The sequence below is a fragment of the Amblyomma americanum genome, chromosome 3 (genome assembly GCF_052857255.1).
Source record: "Amblyomma americanum isolate KBUSLIRL-KWMA chromosome 3, ASM5285725v1, whole genome shotgun sequence".
In the NCBI taxonomy this organism is placed as follows: Eukaryota; Metazoa; Arthropoda; class Arachnida; order Ixodida; family Ixodidae; genus Amblyomma; species Amblyomma americanum.
Genome location: NC_135499.1, coordinates 203,602,208 through 203,619,011, shown reverse-complemented (window position 1 = coordinate 203,619,011; position 16,804 = coordinate 203,602,208). Strand labels below are relative to the sequence as shown.

The following is a 16,804-nucleotide window of genomic DNA, read 5'->3' as shown; positions in this document are numbered from 1 at the left end:
CTTTCATGACTACAGCGGTAGATCATTTCCCGGTCAATTCGTGTATCATGGGTTGAACATTAGACCCATACGCCCCTTTCCAGTCAACTTTCGCCGTGTATAATTGGATCCCGTGTTTATAACCACTTATCATTGCTTTTTGTGTTTGCCCGCACTACAGTACACATCGATAATACTGTATTACTTCGTTTATAAGCCGCTATTGATCGCTTAACTAGGTGATATAAGTAAGCACTGCCTTCTACCTATCCCAGCAATTCCTCGGGGATAACAAGCACGCTCCGAAGCAATAGCAGTATCCTCATTTTACAACTTTCGGCCACAGCTACTATACCTGCACTGTTTTTTTTTTCTTTTTCTTGGTATATCAATTTTGGCATAATGATGAACGATGCTTAGCATTTGTGAGCCTCATTAATGCCGTATTCGCTCCGGTGCAAATAGGATTACGGAAAGGGAAGTGCGGCAGCTCGGTTCCGTCTTGAGTAAGAACGCTTCGAATAACGAAAACACGTGGCTTTCTTCGCTCGCTCAAAACGAATTGCTGGGTTAGTTGGCACTCCATGCTTACATTCAAGCTTGCTTGCGCTATGTGCGCTCTGCTAGACAGGGCTGGGATGAAACGACTGTCTAAATTAGCATGTTTTAGCATATCAAACAAGCCGTGCATTCCGCTTTCGGCGTCGTACATCCGCATATTGTAAAGGGAAAGCACTTTATTGCGATCGCTCAATCATTTTCTGCTGAAGTGCTTATTCGCGACAGGAACTGCAGCGTCAAAACATCCCTTCTTGCGTAACACAGCGTAGTACTTTAGTGCTGCCACGCCTCTGCTGGCAAGGGACAGTAGGCATTGATTGGCGAAAAGCGACGTTGTCGTAAACAAAGGTGACTTCGTGATGGCTTCCGGAACACCGAAGCCGAAATAGAAAGAAAGAAGATGGCGGCAGGATGAAAGAAAACTATGTAAACATCTGAAACCTTTCTTTTCTGCATTATAGCATGAAAACGACGTTAGAGGTGCACGATAGGGCTTGAAGACCACGCTGCTACTTTTCTTTCACGTGTACGGTTGCCAGGTGAATTCAGTTCTGAGCTTTTCATCTTCTACCAAGTCGTCAGCTCGTTACTCACCAATGATTCAGGATTGTCTGCTCAAATTTGTCACTTGGTTAATGCAAGTTTCTTCAGTCAGAAACACGAAAAGCTTCGACAAAAATATGCACACAGAGACAATAAACAAAAATTGCCACTTGAAACGTATTTTCTTGACTCAGATATGCCATACAGATTTTTAATGGCCTCCTCAGTGCATGCAAGCTTAATGGAGCATTTTTTTCTTTCTTTATAAATATTAATGTTTGAAGCTTGCGCATGAAGAATGCTAGGCAATTTCTTAATCTTCAAGATTATTTTTACAATGAAGAAATATATATATATATATATATATATATATATATATATATATATATATATATATATATATATATATATATATATATATATATATATATATATATATATATATATATATATATATATATATATATATAGGACGTGCTACGTCCACCCCACCGCAATGGACGAGGGTGGCGCAGGTTCGCTTGTACGCAATACGCAATAAACATAAATACCCGCTAGAGCAGCAGATTGGACAGCCGTCGCAGTAGCTCAGCTGGTAGAGCACCGGAAGCGATATTCGGAGGTCGTGGGTTCGGATCCCACCGGCGGCATGGTTATTTTTTCTGCTGCTTTGGAAGTAATTTTCTTTAAGCGACAGATTAATCGAAGTATTATCTCTTCCACTGATCAGCACTACAAACTTAAAAAAATAGAAACGTTCCTCCTCTATGCACCTTCGTTCCGGTGACTGTTGGCTTCCTTCATGTGCTTGTCAAACGAGCCCCTCATTTCCTTTACCTTGTCTGCATGCATATATATATATATATATATATATATATATATATATATATATATATATATATATATATATATATATATATATATATATATATATATATATATATAGAGAGAGAGAGAGAGAGAGAGAGAGAGAGAGAGAGAGAGGAGGGGAGGGGAGGGGAGAGGGGGTTGTTCGAAACGCACTGCCGGACACCCACCGGTAAAAATGGGTACAAGCCACCTCCGGCCCGGCGCCCGGCTTCTTAAGGGGTGTGTGCTGGGAGGAGGCCAAACCAGTTTCAAACACTCAGCCTGAAAAAGTGGTTCGTGTTTCACTCCCATGCGAAAAGGTCGACTCAAAGCTCGTACGATCTAACCAGCGTCAAGTTCAACACTAAGCGATCCTTCAACAGAAGCAGTTCAGAGGTTCACTGCGGTCCTGGGCAAGTCCGGCTGTTCCGGCTGTCCGACTTTGTAAGAAAAAAATAGCCACAAGTTGGACTTCTACCGTACCAGGCGGATTTAGGGTTGCTTGACGCCGGAACTTATCTCTGATCCGTCAAGGCAAACGGTTTGGTCTGGGGATCGAGCCCAGCACCTCCCGAATGCGAACCGGATGCTCTACCACAAGGCCACGCTTCGGTGTGTGTGTGTGTGTGTGTGTGTGTGTGTGTGTGTGTGTGTGTGTGTGTGTGTGTGTGTGTGTGTGTGTGTGTGTGTGTGTGTGTGTGTGTGTGTGTGTGTGTGTGTGTGTGTGTGTGTGTGTGTGTGTGTGTGTGTGTGTGTGTGTGTGTGTGTGTGTGTGTGTGTGTGTGTGTGTGTGTGTGTGTGTGTGTGTGTGTGTGTGTGTGTGTGTGTGTGTGTGTGTGTGTGTGTGTGTGTGTGTGTGTGTGTGTGTGTGTGTGTGTGTGTGTGTGTGTGTGTGTGTGTGTGTGTGTGTGTGTGTGTGTGTGTGTGTGTGTGTGTGTGTGTTCATGATTGAACTGCGCGAAAGAAACGGGGACCAAGAAGAAACACGTACACACACACAGCGCAGACACTTCCAACTTGTAATTCAAAAAACGCCTCGAGCATTCCTTTTATGCACACCTAATCACCACATGAAACAGCCAGGAACCAACACAGCAGATTAACAATTGGGTAGATACGAACTAGGGAACCAATCTAAAAAAAACAAATTGTAAGCGTGTGCATGCATGCCTAAACACACTTGTTACCTATATAAAAGGAGAGAGGAGGAGGCAAGTGAACACCTGACATTGAAACTAAGTGACACACGGCCGAACCATGTAATACGAGCAAAGGAAAAAACTTAGTAAGCAAAAAGCGATGTGACATGGGACCAACAGTAACAACAGTAAACGATGAAGGTGCAAACACTAAAAAATAATCGAAAGGGCATAAAAGCGAAACCATATGAATGATACAAATCCAGAATACCAACGAGGTTAAAACCGAGAGTGAAAATGGAAACAACAAAAAACAAAGATAAAAGCGACGCGATTATGAATAAAAAGCTAAAACCGGGCTAAAACGTAAAAAGGAAGGAAACAACAAGTAACAAGAGTAAAGGTGCAGCGTTACAAAGGACAGTCTAAAGTTTTACCTTCTAAAAACGAGATTTCTTCATTTGAAAGCAGAATGGATGGAGTGCACACGCAATTGTTCGTATTTTTTGCGATTAAGAAGGCCACAATTATTTTTCGCGCAGTTCAATCATGAACGAAATCCACCAACTAGCCCGCCTCAAAACCCTTCGTGTGTGTGTGTGTTTCCCCAGTGACAAATCTCGTCTCTAATTGATGTCACATTGTTGTATGACACCGGTTTTGCCATGAAATTATCCGCCGCGTGGAAAGGGACGTCAGTGGTGGAAAATATGAGACGTGTTAGCAGATTTGTCCTTAACAGAATGGCCGATTATAATCAAGCTTATTCGCATAAAACGGCATTCAGAAAAACAAATGCAATATAATTTTAAGCTGACGCACAGGCTCTGACATGCATGTCTCGTAATTTCTTACTACCATTAAAGATATACCAATGTCGCTGAAGACGCAAACGCACTGTGGTTGGTGTAGAAGGCGCCAGTCAACCATTGAGTGAATCAGGCAACTGGTAGCAGCTTAAGAGGGCCGCTTTTTTTTTATCTTCCAGGAGCACCACTCCGGAAATATCTTCAAATTTTCCAGTCTCTCGGAATGTTCCAAACACCGGAAGTCACCCCTATCCCCAGAAGAGGCCAAATTATAAAGCATGCCGCACCCTGCAAATGCTTGGTACACATTAAACCGGCTTCAATTTTCGGTTGCTTTAGTATTCGGTTCGGTTGTTTCAGCTGCAGGGATTTGAACTGAAAGCCAGCGCACGTGGTGTGTACCTCTCTATGCATCTTTTCTACGTTATTTTTTTTTCAACATCGTCAACATGAATCACCACGATGCACAGTGCGAGAGTGTGTCGCACTTTAACTAGACATGATCGGCTGCGCCGATAGCATAGTGCTCTCGTGTAGTGGCCAGCGAAGCCACTACACCACTACAGTGGCCGCCAGGAGCTTGGAACCCAGTCGCGACAATATTCATTGTATTTCTGCACCTTCAAGATCATGCAAGCCACAGGATTCTTGGCTGGGTTTGAACCCACGAAGCAGTGCTTTCGCGCAAAAAATATAAAAAGCGATATCAAAATGTCCTCCAGGCCTCGCATGGCACTTCCCTGATGAGGAAACGCTCGGCGGAAACAGGCTTCCTCATCAAAGGCCGGTGGACTAAGTGGTTTTGTGCGTGGGTGACACCGGTGTTTGCGATCTAGTTATCGTAGTCGCCTGCCTTTGTTGTACCGACAAATTAACTGCGGTAAATATACGAAAGCGTATAAAGCGAACACACACGACGACCAGATGCGCATGTGCTTGCTCGTCATGCATGTCAGCTTGCTTTGCCCTTCTACGTTTCTCGCACTTCATTTGTCTGTCAGGGTGCACCAAGTAACCCGCGAACAAGTTCTGGGTCGTAAAGGGTAGTCGGCTCTTCTATGCTCCTGCCAGCGTCGGGCGAATTCTTGCAAGCGCTTCAGCGGGCTCATTGCCAAAAGTGTTTTCTCGGTCTGCTATTCATTTGACAGTGATTTGATGGGCGTTAAGCCGATTAAGGTTGCAGATGTCTTGCGGAAGAAGTAAGGTGGTGTTTTGGACTGCCTTCGGCTCAACACTGGCATTTGTCTTGCCCGCATGAAATTACACCACTCCCATAGATTACGGATCTCTCACAAAAGCAAAACCAGTGCGGTGTCCCTGATGCCACACGTAATTTCACTGTCGCTGTAGTTTCGTTTTTACGCGCACATAACGACATTCTCCTTAGACAATATGCTGGAGACAATAAAAAAAAAGCTGTAGTCAGTCCATCGGCTCGAGTTGAAGCGCCGGCATGTATCAGCATGCCCTTTGTCAAATCGGTCAGGGGCCGTATTCTTTGAGCTGTCCATTTTCTGTTGTCATTTCGCGTCTATTTCGTCCTCCGCAAGAGGTCACTGAGATGTACCCTCGGTTTTCAAGCGTCAGCGGAAAGCGACCCAGCCATTTGGTGGTTGGCGACCGGACCTCACCATTTGCTGAAATGGGATGCAATATACGCGTATAGCCAATACTGAGGTGCATGGCACCGCTTTGTCAACAGCAGGAGACCGGACCTGACCAATGGCTCCCATTGGCTGCGATATGTAGCCTATGGTGAGGTTCCGTCGCCAACCACTCAATGGCCAGTTCGCCTGTCGTATAGACGCTTGACAGCCACTGACAGCCAGTGACCACTTAGATGGGACCAGAGGGACGAGTAATTAACAACAGAAAACGGACAGCTTATAGAATGTAACCCCTAGTGTGCTCTTTCAAGCCTCTTTCGCATGGCATGGACGTGTTTTGCCGTCAATGGCTCAGTTTCCTTCACGAGCAGGGCACCTTGATTGCGATCGAAATGTAGGTTTCGAAAGTGGGCTCGCGTTCCTCCGGCGGCATTTTGGAGTGCTGCTGGGGTACCGCTCACATAGCGGAACAGGCAAATATATCTTTGGTGATCCTCGACTTTTCTTATCGGGCTGGTGTTCTCTTCTCTGCCATTTCCTGCAAAGTATTCATTTCGGTCTGTTCCTGTAGTAAGGAAATTGGAATTATCATCGGAAGTCCCGTGATGACGCGCGTGACAAAAGCGTAATGTTTTTATTGACTTGTACTGGACATGTTTTTTTAACAAGACTGATCAATTTTAAGCGCAATTTATTGCGCCCAAGCATAACAATACTCTACAGGTGACTTCATCTTTAAGCTATCTTAACTAGATCACCCATAAACAAAAAAACTTTCTGGGGCTCACTGAATATCGTTCGACAGTAGACCAACTCCAACGAAGAGGCATAGTAAGTGTCCTTTGATGTATTGGAGTCAATCTCCCAAAATAAAAGTCTATAAAAGTGTGCTGCACAAGTATACCGGCACAAAACGAAAGCTATAGGGCATTCTAAAACAGCAAATGCTATAAACGCTACGGAGTAACTTTTCCAGCCAGAAGAGGTCTAGAGGTCCGTTGAAACATGTCATGGAATCTTTATTCAAGATTATTAAATATCCACATTTTTCTCCTTCTCATTATCCTTGATATCTTAAACACCGCACTTCTATATCTGACCCGCCTCGCAAAATTGTCTCTCTCATCGTGCGCAGGCGGTGATCTTCCGCGTCATGGAGCACCCTATGATGCCCGGCTTCCGCCAGTGTGTGACCTTCGCCTTCTTCGCGGTGCCGTGGCAGGAGAAGGCCTACAACCTCTTCTGCCTGCTCGCTCTTTACGGGGTCCCCCTGGTGGCCATCGTGGTCTGCTACTGCCGTATCCTCTGGGAGATACACAAGCAGTCCAAGGAGTCCCACGGTAAGGCCCCTTGGGCACGTGTAGACAAACACCAACCTGTGACGTAAGCAACATGCGGTGGTGTTGCCGTCGCCGGCTGGAACGACTGGGGAAAAACTTAGGTGTGAAAAGTAGGCTTAGCGCCCGTAGGAATACATGGAATCAAAAGTTTTCAAAGCAGTTTTTTAAGTTCATAGAGCACCTATGATGTCCTTTTGTTACGTGCTGCGAAGTTCATCCTAGAACATTTTCTGAAAGTATGAAACCTCATTTCGACGGCGATCAATTCTTTAAACACCTGAATATGGGAATGACTCCTCCTGGCTGGGGGTACGGAACGGTAACGCTGCCCGTAGAAATACATGTAAGCAAAACTTTCAGAAATATTTTTCTCGTTTCCCATAGCACTACTGGAGGAGGCTGTTTCTTAACAGCTGGCGAGTGCTTTGAAGAAATATGCGACAAAGTATTCTATCTTATTTCGAAGCAATCTTTGTAAAAACGCCACGACAAATGTGTGCCCTGCCCAGAACCCCCACCGTTTTGTTTGCAAACACGGTGTTGGTCTGTATGCCTTCAGTGTGCTGAAAACACAAGGAACTTAGTACACGCTCTTATTCCTTTCCGGGCCTTTACCCATCCCTATCTTGGTTCACACTGACTTCGCGTGAGTTAAGGTGTTTTTAGCGTGACTTAAAACGATTTCGAGCGTCAGAGAATGGAAATAATTGCATTACTGATTTAAATGCAGCCAAACCTTGCTCCACTCGTATTAATTGCACCTAAGGAACAGCGCCTGATCATGCAGCATAAGCTGCTGCTGCTTTCTGAAAAACTTTTACGTGCACCTTAAACACCTCTCAAACCAACAGGCTGGCAATGTAGCCAGATGAAAAGATTCGCCTAATGTTTTCAGGACGAACGGGGATTTAATTTTGCCATTATGCGGAGATCCCAGTTTCAATAATGTGAAGCACGTGGAGGAAATGCGCTTAATGCGTGAAGTGCATTTATATAATTTCGTTGTTTACTAAAGAAGTGTACGAAGATTGAAGTTGACCAGGCCGGAAGAAAAGGTTAAAAATAAATGGCTTCTGACAGCTTTCAGCTCCCTTCGCGTCGCCTAAGGTGTTATAAAGAATGAGACGGAAGAGCAGAAAAAACAAGTGCGCATCACCAACTCCACGTGTGGAACGACAACGGCATGCTGTTGAACGGAAAGCGAGCTAAGCAGGTTACCTGCGAGCCGGCAAAGGAAAGAAGCTCGAGCTAAAAGCAATTATTTTCGCTCCTTCGAACCTAAGCACTTGTATCCTATAAGATCACACGCCCAAGGGGTAAAGCTTGCAGGAGACCTTGACAGACAATTAAGCCTCCACGGAACAACTTTGTGCGCATTCATAACCACTCTCAAGCCTTGCCTTGTGTATGTATAGAGACAGAAAATATATATTTGGTTGCAGACTTCAGGGCCAATTGTAGGCCCGGTTCTGAGTCTTTTTTTCTTTGGTCCATTTCGTCGCAGGCTTAGGCGTTCATGACGCAACATTACCAGACGTTGTTTACATGAATACTCGCAGTTGCTTTCGGTATCATATGCGCAGATTTACACGAGGACTTGTGAATGCTGGCCTACTTGAAGCAGTCCTCCTATTCTCACTGTTGAGAACTTAAAGAATGTTCGGAAGGACCACCCCCTGTAAACCGTGGCACGATGTATGATTCGCTAAAATAGAGAATTTATTAACCCTGTCCTACCAACCGCCCCCTTCCGTTCTTGATTCTTGTGTCTCTCCTTCCTCAGAAAACGTAGTTTATGTAGAAACCGATTATCCTATTGTGTTATCAGACTGGATATATACACTAGAATAACGGGTACTATAAAGGATGCATGCTGCCTGATGCATCTTTTCTGTTTTTCCAATAAGGAGGAATACGTTTTGGCCCACCATCTGCATGGCCTAAACTGAATACACCGAGCTTAAACATGAAAAAAAAATGCTTCCCTCGCATTTTCCCCCATGCAGCGGACCAGCTGGTGTTGCCGGAGCAGCAACAAGCAGGCCGCCTGCGCTTGCGTCGCTCCGACGTCCGTCACATCACTCGCGCTCGGAACCGAACGCTGCGGCTGACCATCATCATCGTGCTCGCGTTCTTCCTGTGCTGGACGCCGTACGTGGTCATGGTGCTGTGGTACCAGATCGACCCGGAGAGCGCCAGCAACGTGGACGGCTACCTGCAGTCGTCGCTCTTCATGTTCGCCGTGTCCAACTCGTGCGTGAACCCGCTCGTGTACGGCAGCTTCACGTCCAGCTTCCGCAAGGCCTGCTGCCGCCAGTCGTGCCTCTGGGGCCAGAGCGCGCGTCGTGCCCAGTGCACGCTCACGAGGAAGCCCTCGAAGCAGACGGTCAACTCGTGGGTGCCCAACACGCCCGTCCACAGGGTGGAGTTCACCAGGGACTGCTGCTCCATGTGCTCGTCGGACGGCCACGAGGCGCGCTCCATCCTAGACAACCACGACACGGGCGCCTGCCACACGCAGCTGGAAGTGAGGCACACCTCGGTGACGATGTGCCGCACCTCCATGAACGGCCACGCCACCAGGCACGCGGCGCAGAGTATATGAAGTAAAATTGACGAGGAAAAGCTTGGGCCCGAGCATGGGCCCGACACGCTGCCACTTACGCTGCTCCGTACTTGGACAGGGACCTTCCTAAAGTGCAGCAGAGTTCCAGTGAGCGCCCGTTTCAACCTTCGCCGGTGCTTTTAATGGCGAAAAGGCTACTTGATAACAGTATTGAGAACAGAGCCAAATACAAGTCACGTGTTTACCTAACTTGTCCTGCACTCAGTCTGAACTGTAGCGTCAAGACGTGTGAAGTAGTGGACCAGTCCTGTCCTCAGTGGGCAATCTCAGGTGCTTCCGGATGCATGCCGGTGCAAGTGCCAAAGACGGTTGGTTGCTTGAGCTATGAAGAGTTCCTGTGCGCGAAAGTTTCGGCGTAAAATAGTAACAATGACGGAAGTTTGAGCGAGAATTTTGTTGGCAAGACGTGCATCATCATTGCAAACAGAACAGAGGAGAAGGTACACTGTCTTATGACAAAACGTTGTTCCGTGGCACCGGAGCCTTGCTTGCTTTAGCAATTTGTTCTGATAGCGGGCTGAATGAGGTGATACAAGGTGACGTGAACAGGAGTGTAAAAACAAGGAAGTGATTGTGGATTGATAACGCAAGAACTTAAAAGCAACTCACTTCGCTTTAACCCTCATCAGAGCTTACATACCCAGGCACTTAATATAAAACCGCAGAACTTAAATATAAAACCGCAATAATCTTATTAGCATAATTATCTAAGAAATCATCGGTTATCGAACAAACGCTGTTAAAACCGCAAATATTGCTACCTGTGAAATAACACTTTCTTCACTGGTGATGTGTTAATGGCTGACCATGGCATACCCAACAGTTACAGTCTCGGGTGTCTGCATAATACTTAACGCTCCGCTAGCAAAGGAAATAACTTTCGCTGTAAGTCCTACATGATTGGAAGACTAATGGCCAAAATCCGTCCTTCGTGTAGGGACCGTTAGAGTCTGGCAGCGCCTCGGACATTTTCATCTGCGAACGGCGAGTCTACCACAGGAGACGTTCGCGACCACAACCACAAAGTGTCTGTGCCTTTTTATGGTGCATTTATGTGCTCAATTCAAAACTTGTTTCAGATGCAGTGCACGTGCAATGGCTATGAAGGGTGCTATCGCAGCGCTACTGGAATCGTTGTGCGGCAGTGCGTCAAGTGCGCTAGCGAAATCAGCGGGCCATAACTGATTCGCGCTTCTGGCAGCTCTCCCTCGGGCACCGTTATTTCACTTGGAGGCTCAAACCTTACGCAATGACCCGCGTGCTGCTCAGATGTGTAAATAAAGATTGTTCCAGTCCAGTTAATGGAACCATTTCAGTCTTATGTGAATGGGAAATTTTCGAGTGCGAAACTCGGACACTGCCCGATCGTTTCTCTACTGAGAGATGGGAACATTGTCGCGCCTGATAAAATGTACTAGTTTGCCTTGTAATTCAGTGTACTGATAAGTAATCGATAACTAGTAATCGATTATCGAGGTTACTTTACTAGTTATCAAACTGACTTCAGTGTAAGCACCCCAGAAATTTTAACCAAAAATCCCACCCGCCCTCTCCTCCTCTCTTATGAGGAGCGTAAGCCAAAAGAAAAGTTCAGTACTGAATCTAAACATGCATCATTTTTAACTCACTACCTCTTTGGCTCCATTCGATAAACTGAAGGTTAGAAATGCACAAGAATTGGTGCCTTGATTCGCGTTCACAAAGTAGCACCTCAGGAGCATTCATATCTCGTTTCGCATCGCAATCAATGCAGTGACTGACGTTTTCTGCGGATCAGGCCTGATATTCTGCTCCAAACGACAATGACAATTTCAGTGTCATCCTGAGTGCGCAAGTGTCAGTCAAATGCGTGTCCCAATATTGTGAGAAATGTGTAGAATATCTAATGTACCGATTGTAAATATGGTGTAATTTACAAAGCGACAATATTTTCACCTTATACGGCCATCAGCTGGACCACGTAGCCGTCCACAGTCATATCGCCATAATGTAGATGGAGCTGAATATTTGGCTTTAAAGCTAATCTACTGCGTTAAGTGAACAACTTTAAAAAAGTTTTTCCTCATCTGTTTCACTTAATTTTATCGACAATGAGAAAAGTCAACATAAGGTACAACTTTTTTAGCAACAAAACATTAAGTCAATCCTCTCTGTACTCAGAGTATATTTCGTTGGTATATCTTGAACTGCATGATGATTTTTTTCGACATAGCCCCGTAAGTACCCATATTTCTCATGACGTCTCTAGGCATAGTGTTTCGATACCAGCCGATTTCTTGGCGTTTTAAATTCATGCTGCGTCGCTCAAATTCATACAAGCACGCACTAAGCTATAATCACTGTCATGACATTATTCCACGTTGTGATTCTTCGTACGCTAATATAGAGAAAGAGAATAAACTTTATTCATTAACAAAGTTGAAAACCTTCCCCGGAAGTGTTCTTAGTCCGAGCGCCTTCTGGCCCTTCATTCCATCCTGACCCTGTTGATCAGCTTAATCTATTCACCAGCTGGGGCGCATAAAATGTGCCGGTAATGCATCGAGTAATGAGAGCAGTTTGAAAGATGTTTTTCTCAGAACTGGCAAAAAAAAAGCGAAGTGCCTCTTTCCTTACTTAATAGGTTATTTACAGGGTCTAATTAAATTACCCGGTGTGTTTAGGTCGGCTTTGCGTAATTTACAAGGTGGCGCGAATATTTAACTGAGGTATAATTAAAACGAAATTATATTTGGCGCAACTGGACGAAATCAGCAAAGAAGCTACGCGTACGCATGAAAAAGCACCACAGGTTTCCTCTGTGGCTAAAGTAAAAGCTCATTCCAAAAAAAGTTGTTTGCTAAAATATGTTTTAATACTGCTTCCGGCTTAACATGTTGAAAGGTTCGGTACCGCACTACCCTCTGCGCTGTAGTCTGCTTATTTCTGTTGGGTTAAAACAATGCCATGGTTTCATTAGGGCTGCTGGTGTTGCGCTCAAAATTAAACATTCTTTAAGTCTGCATATTTTGTGAGGATGTACGGTTCCCTGCGCAGTAGTATATAATAGTATGTCTAATCATGCTCTTTCCACAGACTGTGTTCTGTTTTTTGTGCGTTCTTCATCAGTACCACAATTCTGCAGGTGCTGCTCCTGTATGAAGTTCACGTTCCAGAATGATGTAGCTTTCATTCGCGTATAATACATATCACCTTGATTAAGAGCTGCATTTTTTCCTGCCACGCAGCAGCTTCTTTCTTACAACTTGAAAAAAAAAAACAATGATGAAATAAATCTGCCCTCACATCAGTCAGTTAAAAGCAAAGAACTTAAAGCTCAAGATCATGAAAATGCGCCGAAAGTCTTCCCTGCTGTGCACGCTGCAAAAAAAGTAACAAAATCCGGAAAAACCTGGCTCGAAAACCTTAAGCTACGTAGGACTTTAAATACGGGCAGTTTCTTATTCCGGTGTGTCATGTAGATATGTTTCCATTAAGGAAATAAAAATACACGGACCTCGTAATCATTTTATTTTTGTGGACGATATCTTTCTTCATCATCATCATCATCATGTTTCTTCGACACTACGAAAGTGTTGTTTACAATTTCTTGGCGTTTGTTGTGAACATGTGTACCTCTCATGTCTTGCATTCTAACATCCCACTGGCACATCTCTTGTCATTCATTACGAATACTCTCGTTACAAATAAATATATTTGTTACGTGTCACTCATTTCCGTCTGGCGCTCCTTTGTTGTTCATAATTTTGGTTTTCTCGTCCTTAACCGGGAGTAGATGAATGGTTTATAGGGGTTTAACGTCCCAAAGCGACTCAGGCTATGAGGGACGCCGTAGTAAAGGGCTGCGGAAATTTCGACCACCTGAGGTTCTATAACGTCCACTTACATCGCACAGTACACGGGCCTCTGGAATTTTGTCTCCATCGAAATTCAACTGCCGCGGCCGGTATCGCACCCGCGTCTTTCGGGTCAGCAGCCGAGCGTCATAATCAATGAGCCACCGCGGCGGCTTAACCGGGAGTAGGCGGATCAGGAAAGCTAACTGACCCTTCCAGGCACCAACTGACATTTTGATTCCGCACAAACATTTCCTTGTCTAAATAACACATCGAGGCTCAGCAGACCCACCTTGAGCAGACGAAACCACCTTGTGCCATGGCGCTCTTTGGCCATAGATGCCCTTGCGTCGTAAAAATCCATAATCATCATCATCATCACCATAATCAGAAAAGCAAATTCGTTAATTTTTCTACTGAAAAGACCTTCAGGTTAATTTTTGCACGCATGTGCCGAATTTCTTACAAACTGTCAAAATAGTTGAAAACTATATTAAAATACCAGGATTTGTGAAATTAGCATCCAGACGATCACGGCATCATTTTTCTTTTCGAAGAAACGTATGGCACTACAAGCTAACATAAAAAAAATGACATTAATACTGGTGGCAATATCTGCCATCAACAAAATAGCAGAGAACATGCTTCCCCACTGTCTGTTGAGAAATTTCAATTATTGCGTTCGCTACATGGCATAAAATCACTCTATTTTCAACATGATTGATGCTAAATTCGCGTGAGACAAATAAAATTTGTGCTCGGTTGAGTGCACTATGAGAAAGAGTGGCAAGTTCTCAATGCACGCAATTTGTGCAAAAAGCTGTAAAGGGTTAATCACTGCATGAAAAATGCAGTTGCTCTCTAACGGACACACCTTTATGTACATTCGACGTAATCTGCAAAACACAATTTGTAAATATTTATTGACAACGCTCTATTCTAACCTAAATTGATAAGAAGGCGCTTGCATGCTCATGAAGTGGGGCGGGTGGGCGGGGGGTTATATGTCAGTGCTTTATAGCATTGAAAGGCAAACAGCGCAACTACGAAGACGGGAGCAGAAGAAACACAGGACGAGCGCCGACTCACGACTGAAAGTTTATTCGAAGAAAGCAACACAGTACATGGAAAAAGTGGCCAACCTTTCGGCAAGTCATTGCGCTGTTTGCCTTTCAATATGTACCACCAACTTGCCCGTTTGGCTTTTGTGCTTTTTAGTACTTCGCACTGTTCCTCCTCCAACATTCCGGCTTCATACTCGAAACTAGAAACAGAAACCAGTGGAAAAGTAAAAGACGCAAATGTCTGGAGGTAGCCTGTAGTTCCAGCCCACATTAGCTTGATTAACACGTCCGCGGCCGCCGTCGACCACTGAATTCATTCAAACTTCCCAAACTGCGTCGTTGGTCAGCGAACGGTAATGTTCGCAGAGGGCGAGGTCGTTGCTGATTCTTGCCACAGTGATTTTCGTCTGCTTCCGAGAACGCGGCAGGTCGTGCGCACGAGAAATAGACACATGCAGAAAACGGCGCCTGCGCTTCGCGAAGCACTGCTGTCAGCTCCAACCGAAACACTGGCCATGCTGTTCACAAACACGAACAGGTCTTGGGACCATCGACTGTGAGAATAAGTTTTTAGCTTGTTACATCTGACTGCGGTCGTGCAGTTAAGCAGCCCTCGCACATTGGAATCGGCCGTGCTACTGTTTAGTTTGCCCATCCCTCAGGTGTTGTTTTGTTTCCTGGTGGAATAAACAAAGAAGAAACAACGAAACAAGGTGAGACGTGTTGCCCCTGCCTCCTCCGCTTTGTGCGCATATAATTAAAAGCAATAAGTCGAGCCTTGTAACGAACATGAAGGTCGCGCGAATGGCGTCTGCCTTGTATTCGAAGTTCGTAGTAAGTGAACTTCCCCTTGTACAACAAAAATACTAAGTCCGCAAAAGTCGTGTTAATATACCTTTAAAAGTGCATTATGCGCGTCTATACTTCTTCAAAGCATGCCCTATCAGAGGCTATCCAAGGTCTTCAGCGCAGTCATATTCTCCTCGCCGAGACCCTTGCTGCCAACAGTCGGCCGCGAGATCGAGCAGGGTGGCAACCTTGAACCCTTCTTAGCGTGAATGCCAGCTCACATTGTCTGCTAGCCAGCAGAATTGACGTGTGTGCGTACGGCCCACATTTCCGTTGACTTGTTTAGTGTGCGCATATTTGCTTCTCTCCTTCTTGCGAAAGCAATGTGAACATGCTATCATCCTACGCAGCAGTGAAGGCAATAATTTTCAAGATCGAGTATCTCATACTGGGTCGTGACATCCGCCGCTGGTGTTCGGCACTTCAGGTTCTTTTTACCGTGAGGTGTCTCAAACACAACGACGTTGGTGTCAGGTGCCGTGCCATAGCAAAATAAAACGAAGAGCTCGCTACAGTTCACACAACAGAATGCAGCTGAACAGCGGGTTATATTGCCTTCAGTTATGTTTGAGATCCGACAGGTACTGACACAGTAGTAGGCGTGAAGGCTGCTGTCAAGCAGAATCCACTTTGAGCGGGCCATTTTGTGCTCCCCACATGGATGATCACGTTGTTTGAGCATTTTCTGCTCGCTATATTAATCGGTTTTGAAAGGTACATGTTTGACGTTCATACACTTTTTTTTTTTTACTGTAATAGTTCTAGCCAACTTCGCATCCGTCACACCGAAGCAGTGAGCATATTTTGCGTCATAGAACTATGGACACGCTTAAGGATTCAAACAATGCCGCTCGGCGCTTAAATACTACCGCAAATATTACACAGTCAAATTTTCCTAATGCATGCAATTTTTAGCCTATTGAGCAACATTTGTGACACGTTAGTCGAGCGGATTATAATAGTACACTGAATGTAAAACGTACTAAAATATTCTGCTTCCCTATTCGCGTGGCGGTGCTTACTTGGCGAGGAGTAATAGATATTTGACAGTTGCATGAATGCGAGGCAACTCCTTTCTTTCCGGGCAGTAAAATATGAAAGGTTTTATTTCGGGTGCCTGAATTAAATATATTTCCAAAATTATTTGTCGCATAAGGTTGAAGTCACTGTCCGACAGTTACAGTGATAAAAAAATTTCCATTTCTATAAAACTCCTTGCGCAAGCCAAACCACACTCGTGCACTGTCATTCGCAGTCCTTTTTCAACGGCTAATTCGTAGCTTGCATTTCAGCGTGATAAAAATAATTGTAGAAGTTCCTAAGGTTTCACGAGTGTGTAATACTGTTGTCACATGGCAAAATTTAACGTTCTTCTTTTTTTTTTCAAAGAATGAAACTCACACAGCGCCATACGATTAACATTCCTGACATTGGCTGCAGAAGCGCTCGCCTCATGGCGAGTTCGGCCAGCTCACTCTACTCGGCTGAAACATGCTCCTTACAGTGTACACGTGAGCAGCCGACTTTCCTGTGCGGCGCAGATTCCTGTACAGTGCCGGATGATCTTACTTTGGGGAAATAGTTGCGAGCAGCACCGACATC

The 16,804-nt window shown here is 45.0% G+C and overlaps 1 protein-coding gene across 1 annotated transcript in view; it reads left to right on the top strand.

Moving 5' to 3' along the window:
* Positions 1–13,165, top strand: part of LOC144125912 (adipokinetic hormone/corazonin-related peptide receptor variant I-like) — a 50,053-nt gene extending 36,888 nt beyond the window's left edge. Inside the window, exons 2-3 of the mRNA XM_077659719.1 lie at positions 6,623–6,827; positions 8,834–13,165. Coding sequence (XP_077515845.1) covers positions 6,623–6,827; positions 8,834–9,432 — 804 coding nt within the window. The 3' untranslated portion in view covers positions 9,433–13,165. The remainder of the gene's footprint in view (positions 1–6,622; positions 6,828–8,833) is intronic.
* Positions 13,166–16,804: the final 3,639 nt, after the last annotated feature.